The sequence below is a fragment of the Lithobates pipiens genome, unplaced genomic scaffold, assembly GCF_037356315.1.
Source record: "Lithobates pipiens isolate NorthernLeopardFrog02 unplaced genomic scaffold, aLitPip1_a1.2 Scaffold_24, whole genome shotgun sequence".
Lineage (NCBI taxonomy): Eukaryota > Metazoa > Chordata > Amphibia > Anura > Ranidae > Lithobates > Lithobates pipiens.
The window spans coordinates 12,824,436-12,849,005 of NW_027507786.1; the positions used below are offsets into that span (position 1 = coordinate 12,824,436).

At 46.8% G+C, this 24,570-nt stretch overlaps 1 protein-coding gene across 1 annotated transcript in view; it reads left to right on the forward strand.

Moving 5' to 3' along the window:
- NELL1 (neural EGFL like 1) overlaps positions 1-24,570 on the forward strand; it is a 1,213,537-nt gene that overhangs the window by 465,372 nt on the left and 723,595 nt on the right. The window contains exons 10-11 of the mRNA XM_077453437.1: positions 9,229-9,302; positions 17,302-17,401. Of these exons, the coding sequence (XP_077309563.1) occupies positions 9,229-9,302; positions 17,302-17,401 (174 nt within the window). The remainder of the gene's footprint in view (positions 1-9,228; positions 9,303-17,301; positions 17,402-24,570) is intronic.

Consider the following 24,570-nt stretch of genomic DNA (forward strand, 5'->3'; position numbering starts at 1 on the left):
TGACCTTGTAGGACATCCCAATTCAGAACCAGGTACATTCATGTGGAATTGTCCCCTTTTGCAGGCCAGTCAACTTCCTCCACTCCAAACTCGCTCATCCACGCCTTTATAGACCTTCCCCAAACTGTTCCCACAAAGTTGGGAGCATGAAACTGTCCAAAATATCTTGTTATGCTGACCACTTTTAGAGTTCCCTTCACTTGAACTGAGGGGCCAAGTCCAACCCTTGAAAAACAACCCCCACATCATAATCCCCCCTCCACCAAATGATTTTGACCAGTGCACAAAAACATGGATGAACGTGTTTGGGGTGGAGGAACTTGAAGGGCCTGCACAGAATCCTGACTTAAACCTGATAGAACACCTTTGGGATGAATTAGAGCGGAGACTGTGAGCCAAGCCTTCTCACCCAATATCAGTGCCTGACCTCACAAATGCTCTTCTGGAAATATGGTCAAACATTCCCATAGACACACTCCTAAACCTTGTGGACAGCCTTCCCAGAAGAGTTGAAGCTGTTATAGCTGTAAAGGGTGAGCCAACTCAATATTGAACCCTACGGACTAAGACTGGGATGCCATTACAGTTCATGTGTGTCCCAATACTTTTGACAATATCGTGTTTATGCATACATACATACTTACACTTCAGCTAATGATGTCAATCCTTGAAACTCTTGGCTGATTGGATATATAGTATATTCACTAAGCGGAAGAACTAAAAATGACATAGGGAAAGGTGGTATAGAGGGAGATCACTCAATGAGTTAGACATATAGACAAATTTAAGTAAAAAGGAAAAGAAAAAAAAAGACCTTCAGATACATGGTCAGCACCAAAGAGAGCTTGGAGCAGCGTTTTCCCCAGGAACAATATTGCAGACCTTCTATTACAATACTCTTTTGTTTCACCATCCTAACAACACAGCTGACATCATAACAATTGACAACAGGTCCGCTTTGAAATAAATTGGACTTTATGAAAAATTTGATTTTATCTCCATCACAGATAAAAAGCTTTGAGTGCGGCTTGTTATATTTCCTTACCAGCTCCATCCCCGGTATATCTCACCTACATGAATTTCATAGCCGGAGAATATCTGCCGTCTAAGCGGAATTTAATTCGCCGTGACATTCCCGCATGACTGACCCAGCAAATAAAATGATACAGTAATTGTTTAAATGTATCACAATTCCTTGTATATAATGAAGCTTCTTTATGGGCTGTGAAAATTAAAGTGTGCGGAATTTGTTAAGTAAGTTGTTTTAAAAAATATCAGCCGAAACGGAGGATCGTCTTATTGCGATCGGTTACACCTTTGAATCCTAATAGCTTGGCCTGTTGTCGTAGGGAGATGCTGTGGTGGATTTTCCATCCAGTTGTTACCTGGGCCTGATGTATTGGAGGTAGAAAAGGTGGAACCAGGCTTGTGGTGGGGGCCCGGCTTGTAAGATATATTGTTAACAGACCTGAAAGATGTCATGGAGAGGGGGGCCGCATCTTTGGAGAGAAGAACAGTCCTGGTGATTGCAGGACTATACCTGAGGCTAAATAAAATGTACTGATGGTGGAACATAGCAGACCAGACAACTGGAGGGCATACTGAGGACTACGTGGAGACACAGGAGTCATGGAGTGCACAGGGCACACTTGTAGACATAGGCTTCATAAGGTGCACTTGGAAACATGGAGCATACAGTGGCAGTGGGCACACTTAGAGATATTGAGCTCATATGGGCACACTTGGAAACATGGAGCATACTGGATCACACTTGGAGACATGAGGCACACTTGGGGACATGGGACACACAAGAGCATACTTGGAGACATAAGTCACACAGGGTCACAATCGGATACATGGGGCATACAGGGGTGCATTTAGAAAAATGGGCCCACAGTGGCACACTTGGAGACATGGAGCACACATAGGCCCACTAGGAGATATGGGCCACACATGGGAACACTTGGAGACATGAGGCACACTTGGAGACATGAGGCACACTTGGAGACATGGGCACACAGGGGCACATTTGGAGACATGGAGCATGCAGGGGCGCACTTGAGGACATGGGGAACACAGGGGCATACTTGAGGCATGGGGCATACAGAGGGACTCTTGAAGACATGGGGCACACAAGAGCATATTTTGAGACATGGGGCACACAAGAGCATATTTTTAGACATGGGGCACACAAGAGCATATTTTTAGACATGGGGCACACAGGGCCACAATTAGATACATGGGGCATACCGGGGTGCACTTGGAGAAATGGGCCCACAGAGGCAAACCTCAAGACATGGAGCACACACGGGTGCACTTGGGGACATTGAGCACACAGAGACTCACTAAGAGATATGGATCACACAAGGGAACACTTGGAGACATGGGGAACTCAGAGGCACACTTGGAGACCTAGGACACACAAGGGTGCATTTGGAGACACAGGGCACACAATAGCACACTTGGAGACATTGGGCATACTTGAAGACAGGGGCACACTTGGGGACATAGGGCAAACAGGGGCACACTTTGAAGTATGGGGCATACCGAGGGGCACTTGTAGACATGCAGCACACGAAAGCATACTTGGAGACATGGGGCACACATGGGCGCACTTGAAGACATGGGGCACACAGGAGCACATTTGAAAACATAGGGCAAACATGGGCATACTTAGAGACATGGGGCACACAGGGCCCCAATTGGATCCCTTTGATCATACAGAGGAGCACTTGGAAAAATAGGCCCATAGGGGCACACTTGGAGACATGGAGCACACAGAGGCACGCTAGGATGTATGGGTCACACAAGGGGGCACTTGGAGATATGAGAAACACGAGAGTACACTTGGAGACATGGGGCAAACTTGGAGATATGGGCACACAGGGATGCACTTGGGGACATGGGGGCATGGGGCAGACCGGGCTTCACCTGGAGACATGAGTCACAAAGGGCCACAACTAGATACATGAAGCCCACTGGGGTGCACTTGGAGACATGGAGCACACAAAGGAGCACTTGGAGACATTGAGCACACAGAGGCAAACTAGGAAATTGGAGACATGGAGCACACTTGGAGCACACTGGACACATGGGGCCCACTTGAAGCACACTGGACACATGGGGCCCACTTGAAGCACACTGGACACATGGGGCCCACTTGAAGCACACTGGACACATGGGGCCCACTTGAAGCACACTGGACACATGGGGCACACTTGGACCACACTGGACACATGGGGCACACTTGAAGCTCACTGGACACACAGGGCACACTTGGAGCAAACTGGACACATGGGGCACACTTGGAGCACACTGGACACATGGGGCACACTTGAAGCACACTGGACACATGGGGCACACTGGACACATGGGGCACACTTGGAGACACGGGATGCATAGGGTACACTTGGAGGTATGGACTACACAAGGGCATGCTTAAAATCATGAGGCACACAGGGGCACAATTGGAGACATGGAGCACACTGGACACATGGGGCACACTTGGACCACACTGGACACATGGGGCACACTTGAAGCACACTGGACGCATGGGGCACACTTGGAGCATACTGGACATATGGGGCACACTTGGGCTTAGCACTGAGCACATTGCTTGAACACAGAGTCACGTGTCACCTGACCCTTTAAGCGAGCTGTCTGTTGGCCATGCTTCAGAAAAGACATGACACTTGATCCCAGGAGACTTGGAGCACACTGGACACATGGGGCACACTTGGAGACACGGGATGCATAAGGTACACTTGGAGATATGGACTACACAAGGGAACGCTTAAAATCATGGGGCACACAACTGCACAATTGGAGACATGGACCACAGTGGACACATAGGGCACACTTGGACCACAGTGGACACATGGGGCACACTTGAATCACACTGGACACATGGGGCACACTTGAATCACACTGGACACATGGGGCACACTTGGAGCACATTGGACACATGGGGCACACTGGACACATGGCGCACACTTGGGCTTAGCAGCACATTGCTTGAACACAGAGCCATGTGTCACCTGACCCTTTAAGCGAGCTGTCTGTTGGCCATGCTTCAGAGAAGACATGACACTTGATCCCAGGAGACTTGGAGTGCACTGGACACATGGGGCACACTTGGAGACACGGGATGCATAGGGTACAGTTGGAGATATGGACTACACAAGGGCACACTTAAAATCATGGGGCACACAGGGGCACATGGGGCAGACTTGGACCACACTGGGCACATGGGGCCCCACTTGAAGCACACTGGACACATGGGGCACACTTGAAGCACACTGGACACTAGGGTTGCCACCTTTTGTTCAAGTCAAACCCGAACACTTTAGCTTAGCACGCCAATTTTTTTTTTATAGTATAAACTATACATATATTTTGCTATTAAATGATATTTCTAATTATATGAAGTTAATAACAAGAGTCCCCCTTTACATCAGAGCCCACAGAGTTCCCCTTTTTACATCTGAACTCGCTGAATTCCCTTTCACTGTAAGGGGGGACTCTGCAGACTCTGATGTAAGGGATGCTCTGGGAACCCTGATGTAAGGGGGAACACTGAGAACTCTGATGTACGGAGAGGACATTGATGTAAGGGGGAACACTGTGGCCTCTGGTTTAAAGGGGAAATCTGATGTAAGGGGTGCTCTGAGAACCCTGATTTATCTTATTGTACTCACTCAGAGGCAGGAGAGAGAAGGGGGGAGACTTCAGTCACAGACAGGGATGGATGGTGAGCTCACTCACCCCTTGGCAGTCAGCATCTCTCATCCAGATGTATCTGAGGCTGCTGAATTCAAATTTTTCCAGCCCCAACTTTCTTTTTCTGAGGCACAGCATCAGGGTTTGCAGTGTGCGCAGACCTTGAGGGGTAGGGGTGGGGGGAAGAGGTGCTGATCGAGCCCTCTCTCCTCTCCCATCTGTGTGTGTGTTTCGGGGGGGAGGGGGGAGGGGCGGGGGTTAGTGCTGGCTTTGTGCAGTGTGAAAGAGTGTAACAGACACTTTCAGCTTAGACAACTGCAGCCAGCAACCGTGCTGGGAAGCCATAGTCCAGTCTAAATAATGTGTCCGGGTTTCAGGCAGTCTGAAACCCGGACACATGATTCCAAACCCGAACTGTCCGGGTGAATCCTGGACAGGTGGCAACCCTACTGGACACATGGGGCACACTTGGACCACACTGGACACATGGGGCACACTTGGAGCACACTGGACACATGGGGCACACTTGGAGAACACTGGACACATGGGGCACACTTGGAGCACACTGGACACATGGGGCACACTTGGACCACACTGGACACATGGGGCACACTTGGAGAACACTGGACACATGGGGCACACTTGGAGCACACTGGACACATGGGGCACACTTGGACCACACTGGACACATGGGGCACACTTGGAGAACACTGGACACATGGGGCACACTTGGAGAACACTGGACACATGGGGCACACTTGGAGAACACTGGACACATGGGGCACACTTGAGCTTAGCAGCACATTGCTTGTACACTGAGCCACGTGTCACCTGACCCTTTAAGCGAGCTGTCTGTTGGCCATGCTTCAGAGAAGACATGACACTTGATCCCAGGAGAGGTGAGTGTTGGATTGGTGGAGATGACAAATGACAGACTGGTGACGGAATGCATTTCACTCGATCCTCTTTACTGAAATATGACAAGACCTGAGAAATTCCACAGATAATTATTTTCTTATTGTCCATGGTAAATGCAAGTCATATATAGTTCTCTAAGGATATATTTGTGGTATTTATTACAAATGTAGGCTTCTGTTTATCAATGTTTTCACTGACAATTCACACAATGTTTACCCAGGATTCATAGTTACATTGCTACATAGTTAGGTTGAAAAAAGATACATGTTCATCTAGTTCAGGGGTCTCCAAACTTTCTAAACAAAGGGCCACCTTACTGTCCTTCAGACTTGAGGTGGGCTGGACTGGAGCTATTGAGAGTGAAAAAAGGTCCTGACGTCAGTGGAAATAAATATGTCATTGTCATTGGGAGGAATTGTGCCCCATATTTGGTGTCATTGGGAGGAATTGTGCCCCGACTTTGGTGTCATTGGGAGGAATTGTGCCCCGACTTTGGTGTCATTGGGAGGAATTGTGCCCCATCTTTGGTGTCATTGGGAGGAATTGTGCCCCATATTTGGTATCATTGGGAGGAATTGTGCCCCGACTTTGGTGTCATTGGGAGGAATTGTGCCCCATATTTGGTATCATTGGGAGGAATTGTGCCCCATATTTGGTGTCATTGGGAGGAATTGTGCCCCAACTTTGGTGTCATTGGGAGGAATTGTGCCTCATGTTTGGTATCATTGGGAGGAATTGTGCCCCATATTTGGTATCATTGGAGGAATTGTGCCACATCTTTGGTGTCATTGGGAGGAATTGTGCCCCATCTTTGGTGTCATTGGGAGGAATTGTGCCCCATCTTTGGTGTCATTGGGAGGAATTGTGCCCCATCTTTGGTGTCATTGGGAGGAATTGTGCCCCATGTTTGGTATCATTGGGAGGAATTGTGCCCCATATTTGGTATCATTGGGAGGAATTGTGCCCCATCTTTGGTGTCATTGGGAGGAATTGTGCCCCATGTTTGGTATCATTGGGAGGAATTGTGCCCCATCTTTGGTGTCATTGGGAGGAATTGTGCCCCATCTTTGGTGTCATTGGGAGGAATTGTGCCCCATCTTTGGTGTCATTGTTGTACCCCATCTTTGGTGCCATTTGGAGAGATTCTGCCCCTTCAATGGTGTCATTGGGGGGGGGTATGTCCCATTGTTGGTACAGTAGATCAAAATAGTGCCCTAAGGGCCAGATAAAAGCAAGCGATGGGCTGCAGTTTGGAGACCACTGATCTAGTTCAACCAAAAAATAAATAAAGGATAAATAGAAAACCTCCATATACAGAATCCTACACAGACAGTTATTTAAAAATAAAATAGAAAAATGGGTGAAATTAGTGTGAATATTTAGTTACATGTGTTAAATATTGTAGATCCCTTCAAGTGTACCTAAACTCAAGAAAAAAAAAATTCTTGCAGCTTATCAGTCCTTAAATGGTGATTTTTCTTTTTTCTTATTTTTTTTTATGTGGAACTAACCTAAAGTGGTATTAAGCATCCATTTGATTTTATATATATATAATTTTAACAACTTGCATTCGACATCCGTCACATTTCACCGTAATGGCTGATAAGGGCTCAAAAGGGTTAAAAGGTCCCGAGTAAGTTTGTGAAGATCATTTTAGTTGAGCGAGCTTCAGATGCTAATTTCAGCACCCTGATGAAGGAGGTCTCTGCTATTCCACTGAAACGTTTTGGAATGTCTTCTGTTGGATCCATACTAACCATATGAAATAAGTTGGTTGTTGTTGGGGTGGTGGTACTCCATCTCTCTCCAATCAGCAGCTTAGGCAATGGGCAATCATTGGATATCTCAGATCTCCTTAAAGTGAATTTGTATTCATTTAAAAAAAAAAATAATTAAAATGACCTGAAGCAACATAAGGCCTTTTGGCTAAGACTGCATTTGGCTGCTGGACATGGGAGCCATTCAGAGAATGCTTTGCATGTTCTCCAAGAATGCAAAGCGTTTTCTGATTGGACAAGGTAGGGAGTGTGACATCGCCTCATCCAATTAGGGAATGCTTTGCATCCATTGAAAAAAGGCAAAGTGGCCTTTGAATGGCGCCTGTCCCCTGTGGTCAACCTTCTGTGTTTCAAATGCAGCAGGACAGTCGCTCAACATGGAACCCGGAAGCTAGTGGAGATCACTGTAGTAGCGGTGTCTACTACAGTGATTTCCAGCTTCTAGAAAAGTCCTACACGTATGGTATATACAAACTTACACTCACCAGTCATGTTATTAGGTCCTCCTTGCTAGTACCAGGTTGGACCCCCTTTTGCTTTCATTCTTGGTGGCATAGACACAACAAGGTGTTGGAAACGTTCCTCAGAGATTTTGCTCCATAGTGACATGATAATATCACACAGTTGCTGCAGATTTGTCAGCTGCACATCCATGATGCCAATCTCTCCCGTTCCACCACATCCTAAAGGTCCTCTATTGGATGAGATGTGGTGAGTGTGGAGGCCATTGGAGTACAGGGACCTCATTGTCCAGTGGTGAGATGATTGGAGCTTTGTGACATGGGGCATTATCCTGCTGGAAGGAGACATCAGAAGATGGGGGCACTGTAGTCATAAAGGGATGGACATGGTCAGCAACAATACTCAGGTAGGTCGTGGTGTATAAATCATGCTCAATTGGTACTAAGGGGCCCAAAGTGTGCCAAGAAAATATCCCCCCCACACCATTACACCCCCACCACCAGCCTGAACCAGTGATACCCCATCCCCCACACCATTACACCCCCACCACCAGCCTGAACCGGTGATACCCCATCCCCCACACCATTACACCCCCACCACCAGCCTGAACCGGTGATACCCTATCCCCCCCACCATTACACCCCCACCACCAGCCTGAACCGGTGATACCCCATCCCCCACACCATTACACCCCCACCACCAGCCTGAACCAATGATACCCCATCCCCCCACCATTACACCCCCACCACCAGCCTGAACCGTTGATACCCTATCCCCCCCACCATTACACCCCCACCACCAGCCTGAACCAGTGATACCCCATCCCCCCCACCATTACACCCCCACCACCAGCCTGAATCAGTGATACCCCATCCCCCACACCATTACACCACCACCACCAGCCTGAACCGGTGATATCCCATCCCCCACACCATTACACCCCCACCACCAGCCTGAACCAGTGATACCCCATCCCCCACACCATTACACCCCCACCACCAGCCTAAACCAGTGATACCCCATCCCCCCCACCATTACACCACCACCACCAGCCTGAACAGGTGATATCCCATCCTCCACACCATTACACCCCCACCACCAGCCTGAACCGGTGATACCCCATCCCCCACACCATTACACCCCCACCACCAGCCAAGGCAGGATGGAGCTCGGGGATGGCTTCTTATTAATAAAAGGTGGAGATTATCTGAAAAAAATACAAATAAAAAAAGGAAAAAAGATTCTGTAGTGTATATTGTGTGAAGAATGTAATTATTATGTTAGTGAATCATCCATTTTAATCTCATTCTTGCAGTCCAAATAACATCAAATTTCTGTTCTCTCTTTTCAGCCAAATGTGTTTACGGTGGGAAAGTCCTGGCTGAAGGTCAGAAGATCCTCACCACAAGCTGCAGAGAATGCAGAGTAAGTCTTCCAATTTTTGGCTTCCTTTATTTGAACGGGCAGAATACGTGACTCTTGTTATCAGCGCGCCGGGCGCCGGCCTGTCGCTCAATCTCCTCTCCGCAGCTCCTTTGTCTGCAGCATCGCACAGATGTGTACCAAGCCGGCAAATTGCTTTGCTCTAAAACATGTAGCTGGGATCAAGGTTGAATGGCAGATTTACATTCACGTGCGATGCCAGTGTGTGTCCAAATGAGCCCCGAACGATTCCTCCCCCGCAGTCCTGTCATATATTATTATAACACGTTGTCATCATGTAGGCTGAAATCTGGGACACGGGGAGCAAATCTGGATGTATGAATTCCATTACATATGGATCTGCCGGAGGAGACTTCTGCAGCAGTGTGACAGGAGACTCCCAACATGGCTTCCTTTTCCTGAAATACTCTGCACTGCTGGAGGACTCTGCTCTGCTGGAGGACTCTGCTCCTTCCTCCATCTAACTCTCCTCTCCTGTAATACTCTGCACTGCTGGAGGACTCTGCTCCTTCTTCCATCTAACTCTCCACTCCTGAAATACTTGACTCCAAGGCTGGACTGGGACAGAAATTTGGCCCTGGACTTCATCCAGACCAGCCCACTTACATCAGAGTGTCCCAGCAGCACCCCCCTTAAAACAGAGTGTCCCATCAGCACCCCCTTACATCAGAGTGCCCCATCACCAGCCCCCTTACATCAGAGTGTCCCATCACCAGCCCCCTTACATCAGAGTGTCCCATCACCAGCCCCCTTACATCAGAGTGTCCCATCACCAGCCCCCTTACATCAGAGTGTCCCATCAGCACCCCCTTACATCAGAGTGCCCCATCAGCACCCCCTTACATCAGAGTGTCCCATCAGCACCCCCTTACATCAGTGTCCCATCACCAGCCCCCTTACATCAGAGTGTCCCATCACCAGCCCCCTTACATCAGAGTGTCCCATCAGCAGCCCCCTTACATCAGTGTCCCATCAGCACCCCTTACATCAGAGTGTCCCATTACCAGCCCCCTTACATCAGAGTGTCCCATCAGCACCCCTTTACATCAGTGTCCCATCACCAGCCCCCTTACATAAGAGTGTCCCATCAGCAGCCCCCTTACATCAGAGTGTCCCATCACCAGCCCCCTTACATCAGAGTGTCCCATCACCAGCCCCTTACATCAGAGTGCCCCATCACCAGCCCCCTTACATCAGTGTCCCATCAGCACCCCTTTACATCAGAGTGTCCCATCAGCACCCCTTTACATCAGAGTGTCCCATCACCAGCCCCCTTACATCAGAGTGTCCCATCAGCACCCCCTTACATCAGAGTGTCCCATCAGCACCCCCTTACATCAGTGTCCCATCAGCACCCCCTTACATCAGAGTGTCCCATCAGCACCCCCTTACATCAGAGTGTCCCATCAGCACCCTCTTACATCAGTGTCCCATCAGCACCCCCTTACATCAGAGTGTCCCATCAGCACCCCCTTACATCAGAGTGTCCCATCAGCACCCCCTTACATCAGAGTGTCCCATCAGCACCCCCTTACATCAGAGTGTCCCATCAGCACCCCCTTACATCAGAGTGTCCCATCAGCACCCCCTTACATCAGAGTGTCCCATCAGCAGCCCCCTTACATCAGAGTGTCCCATCAGCAGCCCCCTTACATCAGAGTGTCCCATCAGCACCCCCTTACATCAGAGTGTCCCATCAGCAGCCCCCTTACATCAGAGTGGCCCACTGAGCCATCGGCCCACCGGGAAACTCCTGTTAGTCCCGATGGCCAGTACATGCCTGCTCGACTCTGCTGGAACACTCTGCCCCCTCCTCTTTCTAACTCTCCTCCCCTGAAATACTCTGCTGGTTACTCTGATGTATCCTCTGTCTAACTCTCTTCTCCTGATAGACTCAGCCCTGCTGGAGGACTCTGCTCCTTGCTGCAACTCTCCTTTCCTGAAATACTCTGCCCTGCTGGAGGACTCTGCTTCTTCCTTTGACTCTCCTCTCCTGAAATGCTCTGCTCTGTTGGAGGACTCTGCTCCTTCCTCTGACTCTCCTCTCCGGAAATACTCTGTTCTGCTGGAGGACACTGCTCTTTTTCCATCTAACTCTCCTCTCCTGAAATACTCTACAATGCTGGAGAACACCACTCCTTCCTAAAACTCTCCTCTACTGAAAGACTCAGCATTGCTAGAGGACTCTACTCCTTCCTCTAACTTTCCTCTGCTGAAAGACTAAACATTGCTGGGGAGCTCTACTACTTCCACTGACTCTCCTCTCATGAAATAATCTGCACTGCTGGAGGACTCTGCTCCTTCCTCCATCTAACTGTCCTCCTGAAATATTCTGCTGAATACTCTGCTCTTTCCTCTAACTCTCTTCTAATAGAGTCTGCCCTGCCGAACGACTCTGCTCCTTGCTCTAACTCTCCTCTCCTGAAATACTCTGCCCTGCTGGAGGACTCTGCATATTCCTCTATGACTCTCCTCTCCTGAAATACTCTGTTCTGCTGGTGGACGAATCTGCTCTTTTCTTCATTGTACGCTCTCTCCTGATATACTCTACATTGCTGGAGAGCTCTACTCCTTCCTCTAACTCTCCTCTCCTGAAATACTCTACGTTTCTGGAGAACACTACTCCTTCCTCTAACTCTCCTCTCCTGAAATACTCTGCACTGCTGGAGGACTCTGCTCCTTCCTCCATCGAATTCTCCCCTCTTGAAATTGTTACAATTGAGTTATGCCACGGGGCCAGTTCTTGCCCATTTCAGTCTTCAAATGATGTGAGCAAGGTCCCGATTCCTGAATAATTTTGCATCTTCATCTCATTCAGATCCCATTAAAATGTGCTCTTCTAAAACCTGCCAAAACACTCCCTAGGATAATATTTGTAGTTAGAAAAGTCCCCAGCTTGAATAAATAATTCATCATGGCAGCATTAATGCGATGACCTCGTTATATATTAATAAACCAATTTGCTCCACGTGTTTCCCCCTTACGGACATTCCATAGTGATGTCATTAACCATCTGTGGGAACCTCGAGATGTTGTGCTGGTTTGTGGCGCGTTCCTTGGTTGGGCCGTCTAGTAGGACGCGTTGTTAGCAGGTTGTAAGAAGCACAAATTCAATTCAGCATCTGACTTTGTTGTAATCCTTTTATGGGATATACAACATCAGTGATTTTTTTATTTTTTTTGTATCCCAACTAGACATGGAATCTTCTTCTCTTTATAACGTTGGGATGTGGTGGCCGGGCGATCACCCATCAATCCTAGTTTTCTGAGTTCTTCTCTTCAGTTTTCACCAAGAGTAAGTCCTGGGGTGAGAATTGAGGAGCTTCTAGTACAAAAGTTCTGCTGGCAGGTCATAGTGTTGTTGTCAGGACCGTGCAACCTCTGCTGTGTCTGGCGGTGTCTCTTCTGGCTGAGCCACCTGGGATGCTGGACAGCTCCCTGGTAATTCCTTCAATAATCTTGCCTTGAACCTTATTTCTGTTGTAAGAAGAGTCGGCAACACTTTAATCCTTGAAGTGTCGTTTATTGGTACATCAGAGTGACAGTAAAACAAACTTGACGCGTTTCGGCAATAGCCTTAGTCGAACCTTTGTTTCTCTTGAACGTTGGACCCTTTCCTATTTAGGTTACGTCTTTGCAATTCCTGTTTGTCAGATTATTGTGCTCTCTCCAGCCAATATCTCGCTCTTGTTTCTCCTGCTGTCGTCCATATTTTTGCTACCGCTCATTACCGACTTTTCGGCTTTTTCCTCGACTACACTTCTAGTTGATCCCTACCCAAAATTCACTTGTTATGGACCTTTGGCTCACTTAACCGCTCCCCGCACGCCGATGTACGTGGGGCAGAATGACACGGGCAGACAAACTGGCGTACAGGTACGTCCATTTGAAATTGCCACCCTGCCATCACGTGCGCGCTGCCGGTCGGGACCTCCCGTGAGTCCGGTCGCGGGTCCCGCGGACTCGATCGCCACGGGGGGGGGGATACCCACGATCGTCTCACGAGAGGCTGAACGGGGAGATGCGGAAGGAAACGGCATCTCCCCGTTCTGCCTAGCAACAAGTGACGCTGATCTCTGCTCCCTGTGATTGGAGCAGAGATCAGTGTTCACTAACACACAGCCACGCCCCCCCTCCCCCCACAGTTAGTAGCATGCCCCTAGGACACACTAAACCCCTACACTGCCACCCCCTGGTTAACCCTTTCACTGCCAGTGTCATTTATACAGGAATCGGTGCATTTGTATAGCACTGATTGCTGTATAAATTGCAGTGGTCCCAAAAATGTGTCAAAAATGTCCGATGTGTCCGCCATAATGTCACAGTCACAATAAAAATTGCTGATCGCCGCCATTACTAGTAAAAATATATATATATTAATTAATCAAATAATACTATCCCCTATTTTGTAAACGCTATAAATTTTGCGCAAACTAATCAATAATTGCTTACTGCGATTTTTTTTTTTACCAAAAATATGTAGAAGAATACATATTGGCCTAAACTGAGGAAAAAAAAATGTTTTTATATATTTTTGGGGGATATTTATTATAGCAAAAAGTAAAAAATAATGCGTTTTTTTTTCAAAATTGACGCTCTTTTTTTGTTTATAGAGCAAAAAATAAAAACCGCAGGGGTGATCAAATACCACCAAAAGAAAGCTCTGGTTGTGGGAAAAAAAGGACGTCAATTTTGTTTGGGAGGCACGCCGCACAACCGCGCAATTGTCAGTTAAAGCGACGCAGTGCCGAATCACAAAAAGTGGTCTGGTCTTAAGGCAGCAAAATGGTCCGGGGCTGAAAGTGGTTAATGATCACGCTTCTGCTTGATCCCTACCCAATATATCTGCTACTGGACTTCAGCTTGCTCACCTCCTGGTGGGGCGATCCTGAGGACCAGGAACTGCTGCTAACACTCAGCAAAACCCATCTCCACCATCAGCGCTTAGACTTCACAGGTTCAGATGAGCCCGTTTTATCGGTCAGGGTGACCTGCTTGTATACTCATCCTGCTGGTTGGTAAGAGCCTCTCTACTGCTATAGTTACTGGTCTCTGAGCCGGACCCCCCCCCCCCCGCCTGTGACAGCCATTAAGGTCTGACATAGGTTTCATATTGCATCTCATTATGATTCTAATAACATCTACTGCTCAAGCCCTAATGAAGGGGGGCCTTTAAACCCGAAACGCATTGACTTTATTTAACAATGAACATTTTAAAAATCATATTAATCATATTGATATGTTTGTACTAGGTGCTCCTCAACGACCACCCCAGAGTGTATCATCTGCTGAGCACTCTTTTTGTCATGATCTGAAATGTAGCAGCCTGGGACCAAAAAAAGGTCCATCTATAATATACCTTTATTACGGATCAGCTCCTTTGAAGGAAGATGCACTCCTTTGTGTATCCAGCAGAACCAAGCCTCACTTTTGTTGGTCCAGCACTATCACACACACACCTCAGACATCAACAGTACATTTGTCAGTAGAATGCTGGGCTAGAAAATTGAAGAAGGGTAGGACTTGGGATTTAGGGGTATCCTCAGGGGGTCCTCAGAGCAGATATGTAGCAAGGATGAGGGCACTACGGCACTAGTAGACTTTTTTTTATTGCACTTGACAAGAGAACAAAAAAAAACAACGTGTTTCAGGGCCTCAGAACCTCCCCTTCATCAGGACTTAAAATTTCAGCAGTGATTGAAGATAAAAATTTAGATGAAACCTGGAGCTCTGGTTGGTACGGGTTGCTGGACAGGTGCTGCCTAAACGGGGACCTGTAATCGTCACAGTTTATATGCTTCTACTTGGAAAAATTATTACCTCCAATTTTTTTTTTCCAGTTCACCTTATTTTTTTTTTTTCTTCAGTCACTGTCTGCATTTTAAGACCTGGGAAAGGAGTTCTGAGTCCTCGAAACATGTTGGCTTTTCTCTCCTGTCACGCACAATCTCCATCGATCAGTCCAGTGCTGTTGTCTTCTCTTCCTTTCTACATTTCTTTCACTGTCATCAGAACCGGCTCCCCCATTTATAGATTTCCCTTCCTTTCCTTTTCTCCCTTTTCTTCAAAAATATTGTATCTTCCATTACTTTCTATACCAATCAAAATGGTCATCCGCATAAATAAAAAAGGGTGAATCTCCCCAGTGGGCATGTGGACAGAAAAAAACCCCCGCCCCTGACGACGTCCTTGTCCCCGATGATGTCAGATGTGGCGAGACTCGTAGGGTGGAGCTACCTCTCATGATGTCATGACATATTTCATTCTGTTTAATTCCTAAAAATTCAACATTAATGAAAACCCAGGCAAAGCTGTTGCCAATAAAAACAATTAAAAACCAAACCTTGCCCATGTGCATTTAATTTTCCGCATTGTCCAATCAACAGCCCGGAGGGAAGGGAGGTGACACCATCTGTATTCTTGAACCTTAATAAGGAAAATGGTATCACCCTAATTGTATACAGTGTATCAGAGGTCCTTGGATCACAAGACTGGCTAAACAGAATATTCAATTTTATATATACTGTATATATATATATATATATATATATATATATATATATATATATATATATATATATACACACAGGGCCATATTAAGAGCAACATGGGCCTGGTCCTGAGGATTTTGGAGGGCTGTTTTTATGGTTAATAAATAAGATTAAATGCAAACATTTTAAACAAAACTGCTCATTCACACTGTATGTGCAAGAAAGCCACTGTGAATGAGCCCAAATTATATACTTTTTTAAACATTTTTTTTTTCATTATTTATTGCAATCTTGTATTGTTTACATTCTTATTTTTGTTTTTTTTATTACATTTTTTTACAAGTTTACTTTTTTTTCCCCACAATGCTTTTTTTGTTGGGGGGGGGGGAGGGGGGAGTGGAGGGCAGTGGATGGAGTCAGTAGGGCAGTGGACAGTTTTTTTTTTTTCAATTTTTTAATAATTGTTTTACAATTTCATATTTTATTTTATTTTTTTCAAAATGCATTTGGGGCTGGGTTTTTTGCAGTGGACGGCATCAGTAGGACCATGGCAGTGCAGTCAATACAACAATGCTGGGCCTATATTAAGGTAGGGGCTTAGAGCTGCAGCTCCAATAGCCCCTACATTAATCTGGCCCTGTATATATATGTATGTATGTATGTGTGTATATATATATATATATTGTGTGTGTGTGTATGTGTATATATATATATATATATATATATATATATATATATAAAAAATGTTATTATTATTTTGTCATTATTATGTCATATTGTAACTACTGGTTTAGGCCTCATGCACACTGGATGCTTGCCCAGCCCTTTCTCCTGGCAGGCGCTTAGGCACATTAAGGTCTGTTTAGGTGTGTCCAGCACTGCGGCGTTCATTCATTTAATTGGCCGCAATATTATATTATTTTATTCTGGCCATTGAAAAGATTGAGCTTTCATTTTTTTTGCCGGGAAAATGCTCCTCTCCTGAATGTGCTGGCTCTTTTTTTTTTTTTTCATGTCTGTAAATGTATGCGTGTAAGACCAAGTAGGATAACATGAAGAGGTGTTTATAAAAAAAAAAAAAAAAAAGAAGTCAAATGCCATTAAAAGTGGCGTTTTTTTAATGCCCATTAAACAAGCTTTTATATTAGCAGTTTTACAGTGCAGGTTAGGCAGTACAGGCCTCTTGCACATGGCCATATTTGACACTTTTCCAGAGCCGTCCCCCCCCCCCCCCTCTCTTCCTCCCGGCTGCGATGCTGTTTTTCTGCAGCTCTCATTGTGTGCAAATTATATTCCATGCATATAAAAGTTTCGGGATGCAAATAAAAGATCATTTTCACCTTTTCTGCTGTGATTTGTTCTGCCAGTTAGGGTCTACTCTGGAAATGAATAGCAGAACGTTGATTAGAAACTGCGTGACCTTTTCCCGCTTGTCGCAATCTTCCACCGGCAGCTCTTTTAATACAAATAATGTCATTATTTGCCTACAGAATGGAGCTTTGCAAAAGGTAGCGGAGCCCTGTCCGCCGCTTAACTGCACCGAAGATGATCGGATCCTTCCAGAGAACAAGTGCTGCTTTGTCTGCCGAGGTGAGCCGCTTCACAGATTTATAGCTGGAACTGAAATTGTCTAAAATGTTTTGATTTTGCTATAATTGAGTGGGAAGCCCTAGAATTCATTGTAGACTTTACATTTTACACCGTAAGAGGCTTATTCTTAGAGGGCACCTCTGCTCCTTTGCCAAATATTAGAGATGGGCAAATCTGTCTGGGATTGGTTTGTGAACATTTTCATGAATCTTGCTTAAAAATTAGTGAACTTTGCGGCAGACCCTTTAAAGTCTATGGAGAGATGGATTTTGCTTTCAGTTCTGGGTATTTGTAGGGCTAATTGTTAAAGACATGGGTAAGGTATGAGAAAAGCAAGACATGGTATGGAATAGCAAGGTATGGGAAAGGCAAGACAAGGCATGGGAAAGGCAAGCCAAGGCATCGGAAAGGCAAGCCAAGGCATAAGAAAGGTAAGGTATGGGAAAGGCAAGGCAAGGTATAGGAAAGGCAAGGCAAGGTATAGGAAAGGCAAGGCAAGACATGGGAAAGGCAAGCCAAGGCATGGGAAAGGCAAGGTATGGAAAAGGCAAGGCAAGTCATGGGAAAGGCACAGCAAGTCATGGGAAAGGCACGACAAGTCATGGGAAAGGCAAGTCATCGGAAAGGCAAGGCAAGGCAAGGCAAGGCATTAGAAAGGCAGGACATAAGAAAAGCAAAACAAGGCATAGGAAAGGTAAGGCATGGGAAAGGCAATGCATGGGCAAGGCATGGAAAAGGCAAGAAAAGGCATGGGAAAGGCAAGGCAAGTCAAAGGAAAGGCAAGGCAAGGCATTAGAAAAACAAAACAAGGCATAGGAAAGGTAAGGCATGGGGAAAGCAAGGCATGGGAAAAGCAAGACAAGGGATGGGAAAGGCAAGGCAAGTCATAGGAAAGGCAAGGCAAGGCAAGGCAAGGGAAAAGCAAGGCATTACAAAAGGCAAGACAAGGAACGGGAAAGGCAAGGAACGGGAAAGGCAAGGCATAGGAAAGGCAAGGCATGGGAAAGGCAAGGCATGGGAAAGGCAAGACAAGGGATGGGAAAGGCAAGTCATAGGAAAGGCAAGGCAAGGGAAAAGCAAGGCATTACAAAAGGCAAGGCAAGGCATGGGAAAGGCAAGGCATGGGAAAGGCAAGGAATGGGAAAGGCAAGGCATGGGAAAGGCAAAACAAGGCACAGGAAAGGCAAGGCAGGAAAAAGGAAAGACAAGGCTCTTTATGCAGAACTATTCAACACACATTGACAATATGGCTGCTGTGAGCCCACCCTTTTATAGAAAGGAGGCGGGATTATCCATTCTTTCAAAGTATTAACTATTGTGACTAGTGATGGACGAACGTTTCGCCCGGCGGTCGTTTCGCGGCGAATTTCCGACTTTCGCCGTCCGCGGGTTCGAACGCCTTTTTCCGTCGTTCGCCCCGGCGGACTTACGTGTTTAATGTATACAAGAACTTTAACCTTTCGTGACACGTTTATCATGTGTTACAGGACAACCAATTGAGACATGACAGCTCATGGACACTTGGACATTCCCCCTAACCTATAAATACACCCGATCCGGTGGCCATTTTACATTCTTTCTTCTGTCACTGTAGGGAAAGGATCCTGTGTGGAGTAGGGACAGAGAAAACGCTAGCTATTTGGTACACAAAAGTTCTTTTCAGGACTGGTATAGGTGTTAGGTCAGCAGCCTGAGTTTCTTTTGTCAGTTTAGATAAAGGGACAGAGCGCTGTATGCTGCTATTTTAGGGACAGCTCAGCCAGATTAGTCTTTCTTCATCATCATCATCATCATCATCATTAGCTGTTACTATCAGGTCCACAAAAGAGCTGTTCCAGCTAATCGTTCCAGCCTACTCTTTTTTGCCAATTTGTATAGGGACAGGCAGGAAGCAGTGTGTCAGGCAGTGAGGATAATTTTAAAGACTTGCTGTTACTATTAGTTCCACAAAGGTTCTTTTCAGGACTGGTATCAGTGGTACGGTAATAGGCTTGTACACGTATAATATTCTTTCTTCCAAATATAGAAAGAATATTATACTTGACTGCTGCCCTTCTGCTGCAGTCTGCTAATCATTCACAACTCACTTGTTCCACAAAGCTCTTTATCAGGACTGGTAACTTGGTCTGTCTAGGGTGCTACGGTACATAGGCTTGGGTGCGGTACAGTCTGCTGTTCTGTAAGGACCGCTATCGGTCCACAATACATAGGGTTGCCGTGCACTACTGCTGACCGCTGCCCTATACTGCAGCAGTCCTTCAGCGGTATAGGGACTGACGCACAGTCTGCTAAACACTAATACACAACCTGCTTGGTCCACAAAAGTTCTTATAAGGACTGGTAACTTGGTATAGGGTGCTACGGTACATAGGCCTGAGTGCGTTACAGTCTGCTGTTCTGTAAGGACCGCTATCGGTCCACAATACATAGGGTTGACGTGCACTACTGCTGACCGCTGCCCTATACTGCAGCAGTCCTTCAGCGGTATAGGGACTGACGCACAGTCTGCTAAACACTAACACACAACCTGCTTGGTCCACAAAAGTTCTTATAAGGACTGGTAACTTGGTATAGGGTGCTACGGTACATAGGCCTGAGTGCAGTACAGTCTGCTGTTCTGTAAGGACTGCTATCGGTCCACAATACATAGGGTTGCCGTGCACTACTGCTGACCGCTGCCCTATACTGCAGCAGTCCTTCAGCGGTATAGGGACTGACGCACAGTCTGCTAAACACTAATACACAACCTGCTTGGTCCACAAAAGTTCTTATAAGGACTGGTAACTTGGTATAGGGTGCTACGGTACATAGGCCTGAGTGCAGTACAGTCTGCTGTTCTGTAAGGACCGCTATCGGTCCACAATACATAGGGTTGCCGTGCACTACTGCTGACCGCTGCCCTATACTGCAGCAGTCCTTCATTGGTATAGGGACTGACGTACAGTCTGCTAATCACTAACACACAACCTGCTTGGTCCACAAAAGTTCTTATAAGGACTGGTAACTTGGTATAGGGTGCTACGGTACATAGGCCTGAGTGCGTTACAGTCTGCTGTTCTGTAAGGACCGCTATCGGTCCACAATACATAGGGTTGCCGTGCACTACTGCTGACCGCTGCCCTATACTGCAGCAGTCCTTCAGCGGTATAGGGACTGACGCACAGTCTGCTAAACACTAACACACAACCTGCTTGGTCCACAAAAGTTTTTATAAGGACTGGTAACTTGGTATAGGGTGCTACGGTACATAGGCCTGAGTGCAGTACAGTCTGCTGTTCTGTAAGGACCGCTATCGGTCCACAATACATAGGGTTGACGTGCACTACTGCTGACCGCTGCCCTATACTGCAGCAGTCCTTCAGCGGTATAGGGACTAAGAGTTTTGTCACAGGGTGATTTAAAAAATGACAGGCAGAGGAAGAGGCAGGCCCTTCCGCAGGGGTGGTAGGGGTAGGGCAGGAGCAACAGCCTTGAGCCAAAGTGGGAAGTTGCAGAAGGTGCGTTCAATTACTTTAAAGGACGCACCAGACTTGGTTGAGTGGCTCACTCAGCCTTATTCTTCTGCACCCTCCTCATCCTCTCGATCTGCACCCTCTTCTTCACTCTCTGCTATGTGCACCCCCAAAGACACTACCACCAACAACACCACCACCACCACATACCTTCCGCTTGAGTGCAAATGGGGGCCTTCATGCTCCAGTGTTTTAATAGGGACCCCCGTATAAAAAGCATGAGGGTCAAGGACCAGTACTGGGTGGCAACGTACTTAGATCCCCGGTACAAACACAAAATGGCGGAAATGTTACCGCCGTCGCAGAGGGCTGTCAGAATGCAGCACTTCCAGGCCTTGCTTCGAGAAATGCTGCATTCTGCTTTTGCGTGCGCTGGCAGAGGAGCAATTCCCACTCCCAGAGAAGGATTTGCGGGTACCAATCCAACAGCGCCTGCAAGAAGAGGCCGGTTTGAAGATGTGTTGGTGACTTCGGATATGAGGTCATTCTTTCAGCCGACCCATCGACAGGTGTCATCCGGATCCAGCATCAGGGAACGCCTAGACCGTCAGGTGTCCGACTACATTGGGTTAACGGCCGATGTGGACGCTCTGAGGAGTGATGAACCCCTAGACTACTGGGTGGGCAGGCTTGACCTCTGGCCAGAGCTTGCCCAATTTGCAATCGAACTGTTGGCTTGCCCCTCATCCAGTGTCCTGTCCGAAAGGACGTTCAGCGCAGCAGGGGGGATTGTGACCGATAAGCGTACTCGCCTAGCTCACGACAGTGTTAACTACCTCACATTTCTAAAAATGAATGAGGCATGGATCTCGGAGGAATTCAACACATGTGATCAGTAGACCATGTATATGTCTATAAACAATTTTTGGAATCAAGCACACAGACCTTCTTAATTCATTTGGCTCACTTCCCTGACCCAAAAAAGCACACCGTACTATATGCCCCTACCCTCCTCTTTGAAGAGGTTGAGCGGTGTCATATTTCTACTGGGGCTGCTTATTATGAGGGGTTCCCACCATCCCTGTGCTGTGCTGACTTCCTCCTGGGTGTTCTTATTATGAGGGGCTCCCACCATCCCTGTGCTGTGCTGACTTCCTCCTGGGGGTTCTTATTATGAGGGGATCACACCATCCCTGTGCTGTGCTGACTTCCTCCTGGGGCTGCTTACGGTGCTGCTGTCAGCGCTGTATGTCACGGAGCTGCTGTCAGCGCTGTATGTCACGGAGCTGCTGTCAGCGCTGTATGTCACGGAGCTGCTGTCAGCGCTGTATGTCACGGAGCTGCTGTCAGCGCTGTATGTCACGGAGCTGCTGTCAGCGCTGTATGTCACGGTGCTGCTGTCAGCGCTGTATGTCACGGAGCTGCTGTCAGCGCTGTATGTCACGGAGCTGCTGTCAGTGCTGTATGTCACGGAGCTGCTGTCAGCGCTGTATGTCACGGAGCTGCTGTCAGCGCTGTATGTCACGGAGCTGCTGTCAGCGCTGTATGTCACGGAGCTGCTGTCAGCGCTGTATGTCACGGAGCTGCTGTCAGCGCTGTATGTCACGGTGCTGCTGTCAGCGCTGTATGTCACGGAGCTGCTGTCAGCGCTGTATGTCACGGAGCTGCTGTCAGTGCTGTATGTCACGGAGCTGCTGTCAGCGCTGTATGTCACGGAGCTGCTGTCAGCGCTGTATGTCACGGAGCTGCTGTCAGCGCTGTATGTCACGGTGCTGCTGTCAGCGCTGTATGTCACGGAGCTGCTGTCAGCGCTGTATGTCACGGAGCTGCTGTCAGTGCTGTATGTCACGGAGCTGCTGTCAGCGCTGTATGTCACGGAGCTGCTGTCAGCGCTGTATGTCACGGAGCTGCTGTCAGCGCTGTATGTCACGGTGCTGCTGTCAGCGCTGTATGTCACGGAGCTGCTGTCAGCGCTGTATGTCACGGAGCTGCTGTCAGCGCTGTATGTCACGGAGCTGCTGTCAGCGCTGTATGTCACGGAGCTGCTGTCAGCGCTGTATGTCACGGTGCTGATGTCAGTGCTCTGTATTACGGTGCTGCTGTCAGTGCTCTGTATCTCCTGCACCCTCTTGTTTGCCTACCCTGGTCCCTGACCTTCCCTCTCCTCCATTGCCTTCATTAGCTCCATAGTCCTGAATTGTCAGAACAATTTCCCAAATAAAAAAAAAATGCTTGTAGTTATCGATCCCAAATTCACCTCATACATGTATTATGCTATTGTCCAGGTGGTGGGACTACGTGCTACCCCCTAATAATTACCCCGTGGCCGCAAATTCGACCTAAAGGTTTGCGAAATTCGCCTCCCATTGAAGTCAATGGAGCCCGCGGCGAACGGTCGTTTTCGCGAACGTTTGTGTCCGTTCGCGTTTCGCGTTCGCGAAACGTCCCGTCGGAAGTTCGTCCATCACTAATTGTGACCAAGAGCATAGACTTGCCACTATATTATAAGTTGTTCCCTATTTCTGCTGCAAACTTGGAGAAAGCCATCTGTACATGTATAAGATGACCGAGTATGAGTATCTAGAGCAACCTTTCTCAACCTTTTAGGAAGCAGGAACCATTGAAATAAATTTCAGGTCTCAGTTCCTCTTTAACCATTTGTGGACGCTGAATATGCTACACACAGTCTAAAATGTAATCATGGTTGTGCATAGGACACCCTGTCCTTCTGCCCCGCTGTCGCTTCCTTCCCTCTCACACTTCTCGGCAATTCCTGGCTCTCAAAATAACAGCTGGGACTTGATGTGTAAATACAGCAGATATGTCAACTTCTGCTGTGAAAGAACAAACCTTCTAACCTTCTACAGTGCTTATAAATATTGTTCAGACAGTAAATAGAGAGATACAAAGTAACATTGTTTATAAACATGAGACAAGAGATAGAGAAATACAAAGAAACAATGCTTATAAACATTGTTCAGAAAGGAGATAGAGAAATGCAAACTAACATTGTTTATGAACATTAATCAGACAGGAGATAGAGAAATACAAAGTAACATTGTTTATAAACGTTGATATAGAAATACAAAGTAACATTGTTTATAATCATTGATCAGGTGGGAGATAGAGAGATACAGGGGTTGATTTACTAAAATTGAAGCCCTGAAGCTCTGCATAGAAACCAATAGAAACCAATCAACATCCATTTTTTTTTGGGGGGGGGGGGGGGGTTTGTCAAATCTTAATTTTCCTATGCAGAGCTTCACCAGATTTTGTACTCTGCAGTTTTATTAAATCAACCCCACAAAGTAACCATGTTTATTAACATTTATCAGACAGGAGATAGAGAGGCACAAAGTAACATTATTTATAAACATTGATCAGACAAGAGATAGGGAGATACAAAGTAACATTGTTTATAAACATTGATCAGACAGGAGATAGAGAGATACAAAGTAACATTGTTTATACACATTGATCAGATGGGAGATTGAGAGATACAAAGTAACATTGTTTATACTCATTGATCAGATAGGAGATAGGGAGATACAAAGTAACATTGTTTATAAACATTGATCAGATGGGAGATAGGGAGATACAAAGTAACATTGTTTATAAACATTGATCAGATGGGAGATTGAGAGATACAAAGTAACATTGTTTATAAACATTGATCAGACAGGAGATAGAGAGATACAAAGTAACATTATTTATAAA